This window comes from Amphiprion ocellaris, chromosome 13 (genome assembly GCF_022539595.1).
Source record: "Amphiprion ocellaris isolate individual 3 ecotype Okinawa chromosome 13, ASM2253959v1, whole genome shotgun sequence".
Classification (NCBI taxonomy): domain Eukaryota; kingdom Metazoa; phylum Chordata; class Actinopteri; family Pomacentridae; genus Amphiprion; species Amphiprion ocellaris.
In genome coordinates, this window is record NC_072778.1 from 30,803,356 (window position 1) to 30,811,782 (window position 8,427).

Sequence of the window (8,427 nt, forward strand, 5' to 3'; positions counted from 1 at the left end):
TGCCTTTCATCTTATTTATTATCACTGAAATAAAGTCCACATAACTGTACATTCTGTTAAAGCATAAATTCTCTGACCAACATGAACAAGATGATGAAGAAATTGACCTGGATTCATGAGAGAAGTGGGTTTGCACGCAGCCAACAGTCCAATTAAAGCCTGATGAGGAGGTTTAGTGAGCAAAGCTGCTGAAGGTAGAAATCTGGAAAAGAAAAACTAACAATTTGAAAATACAGAGCCTCAATTCTGAAGCTCCTCCAGACAAGAATGTGCTTCAAATACACAAAAATAGTCAACCGTTGGTGTCACCAGAGATTCAAACACCCTCTTTATGATCCATTACACATCTTACTGTTTTTGCTACTTATTCTATTTAAACAGCTCTGGATGAAAAACCCTTTGATTGACTGAAATCTCTCATCGTGTCAGATTTTCTTTTAGTTGGAGGAGCAGAAGTCTAGTTTCCTCTCAGACCACTTCAATTGCAACATGCAGATACAGAATTTATGCACAGTGATGCAAAAATAAATAAAAACTATTGCTTACTCCGTCTTTAACATGAACTATAGAATAAAAACAATGTCAAATTGCTCCTGATTATTCAAGATATTTCTTTTTACAACCTGCCAACACTCAGGACTATAAATTGGATATTAGTTTGCTTGCAAACACACTCAGGGGTGTATTTGTACTGATTTTAATGTATGTATTCAGATTCAAAGAATTAGAACAGCCAGAGTGGAAAAAGGTGACAAATATTTCACTTATTTGTCTTATTTTTAACTTTGCTTTTGTGGTACAAAACAATTACAATCTTCCATGTATTTCAGAGCCTCAGGTGACTTCATGCTTGTTATTTCTTAAAACTTCAGTAATAAACACTACAGCCATTTACAGTAATATCAAACTCCATGGGTGGATTCTATCGATGAAGCAGGACAGGGAGTGGAAATGGTTTCAGTCTCCTGGAGGTTTAGTTGCTCTCCTGTTTCCCCGACGACTCAGCGACATCCGGCTCATCAGAGGAACCGCCAGTAACAAATCTGTTCTTTAAAGAACGTCCCAAAAACTGCCAGTACTCCTTCCGAATGGTGTCCTTCTCCTGTGCCAGAAGTTCACAAATCTTCACAAAAAAACACAAGAAGGGTCAGAAAACAACTTTAAGGACACATTTTAATGAGAAAACTTCCAATTTATAATTCAAAGTTTGCACAACGTCTTACCTCTAGAGCCTTTTTTAAAGTTTCCTTTCGTTCGTCTTCCTCCGCGTTTTCCCTCTGGACGCTGTTCTCTAAGGCATCCTCGTAGCAATCAAACAGAAATGCTAGAAGGTAAGGTGAGCAGTGGGTCTCCTTCAGCTCCAGAACCCTCTCCAGCAGACCTGGCTGAGAAGACATGCCTCTGTCTTGCAGCATTCTATGGGGAAAAAAAAAAGAAGGAAAAAGAGGGGATGCTGTCAGACAGCTTTTCTATTTTTAATAACTTCATCTCTGCTTGCTCTCGCTCTTGTAACTCGCCATGAAGTGTGGAAATCTGAATGGGGATGGCACACTGAAGAAACCTCTTTCACTCAGACTGGGAACAGAAAATTCGAGCATTTCTTGCTCTTTAAGGATTTCCTGGGGTTTAGATGTTCGGTGCTGTTATGTTTTACAGCTTACCCTTTCAAATAGTTCCATGCGCTTTCATTGTGAGGAGCCTTCTTGATCTGGTTTAGACAATACCTTAGATAAAGAGAAGAAAACGAGTCAAATATATGCAGCTGGAACTTTAACGCACAATATAATGAAGTGGGAACAACATTTGTACGGCATCTATTGCAAATAAATATAGGAAATTTCTCAGATAGTTTTTGAAAGTTGCATTGTTTCCTTCCTTCCATCATGTACAATAAAAATAATGTATATATTTGCATGACAAAAAGCTCTGAATAAGCTCTTAATTTTGTGTCCAAATCATCCGGCTTTCCAGAAAAAGAACTTACTGAATCTCTCTCTCCACTATGGCTGCATCAGAGAATCCGGTAGTGTGAGAAATGACAAAGTGCCTCTGGTTCCACGCAGAATTATTCCTCACATCTTCTTCCAAAAGATTCTCCACAAACTCCAGCTCGTCGTCCCACAGTTTGTACTCCTGGAGATCAATTAAGACGAATGTTGGCAACGGACTTGTTTACGTAACCACATGGTGCGTTTTGTCGTGGCCCTGCGATGCTCGAGACAAAAACCACAGAAGGACTCGAACAGCACACCGACATACAACCAGATTAATAAGAGAAGCCTGGCAGAGCGGCTCGCTGTGGGCAGAAAACTGGATCTTATTCCTCAGTTTTGAAGCCAAACTCTGCTAACACCTACCTGGATGACCCACTGTCTGTGCTGCCAGGCGTGGTAGTTCTTCGCATCTTGGCTGAGAATGTCCGCGATGAACTCCAGTTCCTCCGAGGGGTCATTCAACCACTCTACCACCATACGTCTGTGATGCCTGGAAGACGAGTTTGGAAACCCATCCTTATTTTTCAGTGTTTTCATTAAACTGAATGATGTTAGAGACGTCGTGCTCCGCCCCCCCGCCCTCTATCTCTAGATGTGATCTGAAATGAATCTGCCAGCACTCACCAGACTTGATAGTTTTTGGGTTGCTCCTCAATGATGGCAGTAATGTACCTCATCTCCTCCCTGAGGTCCTTCGATAGAGCTTGAAGAAGTACTCGCCTGTAGTGCCTGGACATTCCCGAAGCCAATGTCAGATTACATTTACACAGAGGACACTCATTTCTAAACACAACCAACACAATGGGCTTTCTACATTGTTATTCATAAACACATAATATATAAATAATATTATTTCAGAACAAATTATGCAATTTCAAATAGAGTTTGTTCACTAAAATATGGTCCTTTACAAAAAGCCCTTCTGCAGACACTGCTGCTTCGTCAGGTGAGTAACGCGATGGCATTCTGTCATTCAAACAAATGTCAGTTTAACATTAATGTTCCTCATGGCTTCATTCAGACACTCAACTGGACAGAACATCAAGACATATAGTATAATATATAAGCCAGTAATAAGCAAAATTCTACACATCTAAAAGAGCAGCTCGGAAAACTGGAATATCGCAAAAAATGTCATATATTCTGTATTCATTATACGTAAAATGAATACATTTAGTCTTTTTTAGTTTTAATTTGGATGATTATGGCTTAAACGCTCATCAACATCAGAAATCCAGTAGCCTAAGATATTAGAATATTTCCAAAGATCAGCCAGAAAAGAAGATTTACAAAACAGAAACTTGTGAAAATAAGTTAATTTAAATGCTCAGCACTTGGGGTTCCTTTAGCACAAATTACTGCATCAATGCAGCGTAACACGGACTGAATCAGGCTGTGACACTCCTGAGGTGTTACTGAAGCCCCGGCTGCTTTGATAGGAACTTTCAGCTCATTTGTATTTTTTCTCATCTTCCTCTTGACAAACCTCATATGGGGTGAAGTGTTTTTCCACAATATTCTTATTTTTTTGCACCTGTAAGTCCAGTCTGCTGTGTAACAAATGCTTTAACTGCAGATTATAAACTGCGACTTTCTGCCAAGTCCAGACCGATCTTGTCTCATGACAGGGATAATTTGTAAGTAACTAAACAAGTTACGTTTGTTTTGTCACATGCATAAATGTGGCAACAATCTCGCTTTTGAGATGCTCATTTAGAAGCCTCTGCTATCCGATGCTGCAAGTCTTTAATAAACTCAGAGGAAAGACAAACAGCTGGAAGCAATAAACTAAACTTCACCTCCTGTTAGTGTTTGGCCAGAAACACAGTACATCTATTATTGCTAAATCTCATTAATTTGACTTGTTCTGTCTTAATCTCTTATGGACATTCGAGTTTGTAATATATGTGAAATAGTACACCAAAATTAACTAGAAAGACATTGAAATGTGGAGAAAGCAGTCCACAAATCACTTTACACAATTCAGAGTACTGTCATTTGTTCTCACTGGTTATTATGACTGCACACAGTTCAGACTTGTGCTGTTAAAAGTGATAAAGAAATGTTATGGAACTGTCCTGATCCGATTCCTGTTGTGACTTTTATGGAAAACTGAGCAGGGTGTTCATTCAGACATGAAACCTACACAATAAGTTGCCATCAGATTAATAGAAAGACGTGCATGTCTGAAAAGGGCGAAGGACGACCTGCTTCATAAAGAAAACACATCAGACAATTTAACTGAAGAGGACCAGTGTTTATGAGGCACAGCGTGATTCCTTAAAGTCATTCTCCAAAGCACTATTTTGGAAATTACACCTAAAAGCTTTGATATCAAACTGGAAATCGTGTCTCGTGTTGTGAGGATGGTACAGCATCAAACACTAAATATTGATATTTCATACAAAAAAGCGTCATGCTCACCAGACTGTGTAATTTGCGGCATTCAGCTCGATGGCATCTGCTGTCAAAGCAAAAGCCCGTTCACTTTTTTCATCATTTTTTAGGAGTGCACGGAAATAGTCATAAACATCTGAGACTGCAAGGAGAAAAATATGCAGGTTAGTTATAAACATTTAATGCCTCATAGATTTGGAAAAGAAACAAGTCTATCATTGCAATCGCTGTTTACTGGATCTGCAGGTGTTTGCTTGCCACTTTTAGCCTACTGTAATTCTCCATGTAACTCCCTTTTCTCACTAACAAGCTTACACTTCTCAGAGTAGGCGATCTTGACTACAGGATTTGGTCCATCGTCCTGTCGGACTGGCTCCAGGTCAGCCCACTCCTTTCTGTCCCTGAAACACAAACACACGGGGGTGGGTTTCCTCACTGCAAACCCACAGTACTGACTCAAAGCAGCTAACCCCAGCTACTTTATCAAACATGATGTGAATTCACATGGAGATGACTTAACATCTGACTTTTAATGTTTATTGTTTACTTGTGTGAGGTTGGAATAAACTTGCAGAACTGAACCGTTCAATTATTAGCACAACGATAAATCAGTAAATACCGTTCATTTTCTTGGTTCAAAGAACACATGTGCTGATTATATCATGAGATATATTAAAGAAACTGCCTCTAAATAATCAGTAGTAAAGAAGCGAAGTAGTTGGTCTGGTGAGCTAGTGACGCTAAGCTATCCACCCAAACATCCTGAGAAAGTGACAAATAACCGCTACCTGTAAAACATATATCGAGTCGGGTCAACGACATAATCATCCCCGAGGTGGTCTTCAGCCTCCACATCAAACTCCTGGTCTTCTTTAACTTGTAGAGGCTCAGTCGAAGTCGCCTCCACACCTGACATGGCTAACCTGCTAGCTTAATCGCGGCTGAGGAAAGAAGAAAACGTCGCTTCCGGGGAGGAGGAAAGATGCCTTCAGGAACCGTCAGAAATACCCACAACTGCTCCGTTTTTGTTTTTTGTTTTTTTTAAAGTTCACTTGTTCAGTGCTACAATGCTGTGGCAAAGTAGGACAAGTAAAAATAAATAGATTAATGTTCCTCTGTTAAAATATCCAGCAACGTTCTCAGAGCCGTGGACAATGTCTCTGATACACGAGAGGTCGGCCGTGCGACATTTACGGACCAGAATCCATTCAAACTGCCGCCGCTAAAAGCACCGACGAGACGTTTACAAATATGAAACTGGACGGCTATCATTTTACATTGTAAGGAGCGTATTAAATATAGGAATGTATCAGCAGAAAATAAAACAATTATAGCGCAAAATGTATATTTGCAAGAAAAATAAAGGATAGTACAAAATACTATCAAATGGGAGGTAAACAAAAGTATCCCGGTGCTGCACAAGAGTTGTGTAGACAGCAGTTATTATTGCATATCATTATGTTCAAGAAGGATTTAGGTTGTCGTGTTTTATTACTCACCTAAAATACACAATATTTCTTATACACTATAAAATTGTCAAAATATGTTTTTGCTTTTGCTGTTATTGTTCTTTTTGTCAAGTCATACTGATAATACAAAGACTGGACCAGTCACACTGAAATGAAGTGTCTCAAAGTTCAGTCTCATTCATTGACATTTGGCTTCGACCTGTCAATACATCTGACCTTTAATTTTCAGTGTGCAGAGTTGCAATGGTGGAGCAAAGGTATTTCTTCAAAAAAAAATGTGAAGTCCTTCTTCATTCATTGATTAAATCCCTAAGAATTGATAGATAGAAAGATAGATAGATAGATAGATAGATAGATAGATAGATAGATAGATAGATAGATAGATAGATAGATAGATAGATAGATAGATAGATAGATAGATAGATAGATAGATAGATAGATAGATAGATAGATATCCAATAGCTCACACATGCAACATCATGTGTAAAATTTCATTTTCATTTACAAGTTGTAAGTATAATGTGCAATTTCTCATTTTTCATGTGTAATATTTCCATTTCATTTGCCATTAGTCATATTACTTTACTATCTGAGCATCACTGCCAGTGTTGCTTGCTTCTATTTTAAGTAATGTCTTACTGCTATTCTAATAGGCAATGCATTTCTCACATTATTAGGGTCCGAGCACCGAATGGTGCGAAGACCCTATTGAAACCCTAGGGTTTATTATTAGGGTCCGAGCACTGACTGGTGCGAAGACCCTATTGGAATGCAAGGAATTATTATTAGGGTCCGAGCACCAAAGGTGCGAAGACCCTATTGAAACCCTGTGGTTTATTATTATTATTAGGGTCCGAGCACCGAATGGTGCGAAGACCCTATTGAAATGCAAGGAATTATTTATTAGGGTCCGAGCACCACGAAGTGGTGCGAGGAACCTATTGAAACCCTAGGAATTATTATTATTATTATTATTATTATTATTATTATTATACTTTTTTCTACGGACGGGGAAAACGCATTTTTGACGCCCTAAACATACACGAAAACGCATGAAAATCGCCACACACATCAGGACTGGCGAAAAATTTGATATTTTAGGGGAATGGCACGCGTGCGTGCCAAAATGGCTCAATAGCGCCCCCTAGAAAATTACGAAAATTCAGCCCCCGGACAGCGTTCGACCTAGACTTCTGAAATTCGGCACACATATGTAACTCATCAAGACACACAAAAAAGCCTCTTGCATCATTACCCATAATGCAACAGGAAGTCGGCCATTTTGAATTATGAGTCATGTTTTGGACAATTTTGTGTCATTTTTGGACATTTTTTAAAATCTATAAACTCAAACAGCGTAACTCCAAGAGAGCTGAAATTTGGCCAGGATGTACTCCAATCACGGGTGATCAAAAGTTATCAAAACGCTCCGCAAAAGTCTGAAGGCGTGGAAATGGCGAGCCACGGAATGCGGCCATTTTGAAATATGATTCATATTTTGGACATTTTGTCATTTTTGGACATTTTAAAAAGCTATTAACTCAAACACCGTAACCACGAGAGAGCTCAAATTTGGTCAGGATGGACACCAGTCATGGTTGATCAAAGGTTATCAAAATACTCTGCAACAGTCTGACGGTGTGGCCATGGTGACCAGCAGAATGCGGCCATTTTGGATGTCTCGCCATGAAACAGGAAGTGCTGTCTAACTAGCCTGGACATGCATCAATCTGCCTCAAACTTTACATGTGTGATCAGAGTCCAGCCCTAATCACATCCATAGGTCGATATAGACTCACTGTCATAGCACCACCTGGCGGCCATTTTGAATTTTTCGCCATGAAACAGGAAGTCATGTCTAACTAGCCTGTACATGCTCCAATTTGTCTGAAATTTTACATGTATGATCAGAGTCCGGCCCTAATCACATCTTTGTGGCACTTGGTGGCCATTTTGGATTCCTCGCCATTAAACAGGAAGTGCTGTCTTACTAGCCTGTACATGCTCCAATTTGTCTGAAATTTTACATGTATGATCAGAGTCCAGCCCTAATCACATCTTTGTGCCACTTGGCGGCCATTTTGGATTTCTCGCCATGAAACAGGAAGTGCTGTGTAACCAGCCTGTACATGCTCCAATCTGCCTGAAATTTTACATGTATGATCAGAGTCCGGCCCTAATCACATCTTTGCACCACTTGGCGGCCATTTTGGATTTCTCGCCATGAAACAGGAAGTCCTGTGTAAGTAGCCTGTACATGCTCCAATCTACCTGAAACTTTACTCTCTCAGTTGCAGCGCCTCCTGGTGGATATGCGTGGGCCAGTCGGGCCGCTCGGATGCGAGGACCCATCCAACGCTGCTTGCAGCTTTTATTGGTTTAGTGGTTGGAAGTCAATAAAACATTAGCGTCAGTCAAATTGAATGCGTCAGTGGATGGAAGTGGTGGTTGCCTTGTGCTGCTCTTCACTTCACTGCAGCTCCATGGCTCCATCTGCTGGACGGACAGAAGTGCAGCAGCTGATGGCAGCTTCTTTGACCTCACGCTGCTGTCAGACCCCAGATTAG

General features: G+C 40.1%; 1 protein-coding gene across 1 annotated transcript; it reads right to left on the minus strand.

Annotated features, from left to right (window-relative positions):
* fnta (farnesyltransferase, CAAX box, alpha) lies at positions 1-5,342 on the minus strand. The gene is made up of 9 exons (XM_023268842.3): positions 5,180-5,342; positions 4,707-4,792; positions 4,419-4,533; positions 2,619-2,723; positions 2,358-2,484; positions 1,985-2,133; positions 1,662-1,724; positions 1,224-1,416; positions 1-1,123 (listed from the first exon to the last, which is right to left on the minus strand). The coding sequence occupies exons 1-9, from the start codon at positions 5,305-5,307 to the stop codon at positions 974-976; spliced, it is 1,116 nt and encodes a 371-aa protein (XP_023124610.2). The 5' UTR covers positions 5,308-5,342; the 3' UTR covers positions 1-973.
* Between the last annotated feature and the right edge of the window lie 3,085 nt (positions 5,343-8,427).

What these genes read in the sequence shown, in the direction of transcription:
- fnta (XM_023268842.3), bottom strand. Translation starts at nt 5,307, where the DNA reads ATGTCAGGTGTGGAGGCGACTTCGACTGAGCCTCTACAAGTTAAAGAA. An exon ending in GCCGCAAATTACACAGTCTG is followed by an intron (nt 2,724 to 4,418) that starts GTGAGCATGACG and finishes GGGAATGTCCAG; the next exon opens with GCACTACAGGCGAGTACTTC. An exon ending in ACAGACAGTGGGTCATCCAG is followed by an intron (nt 2,134 to 2,357) that starts GTAGGTGTTAGC and finishes ATTGATCTCCAG; the next exon opens with GAGTACAAACTGTGGGACGA.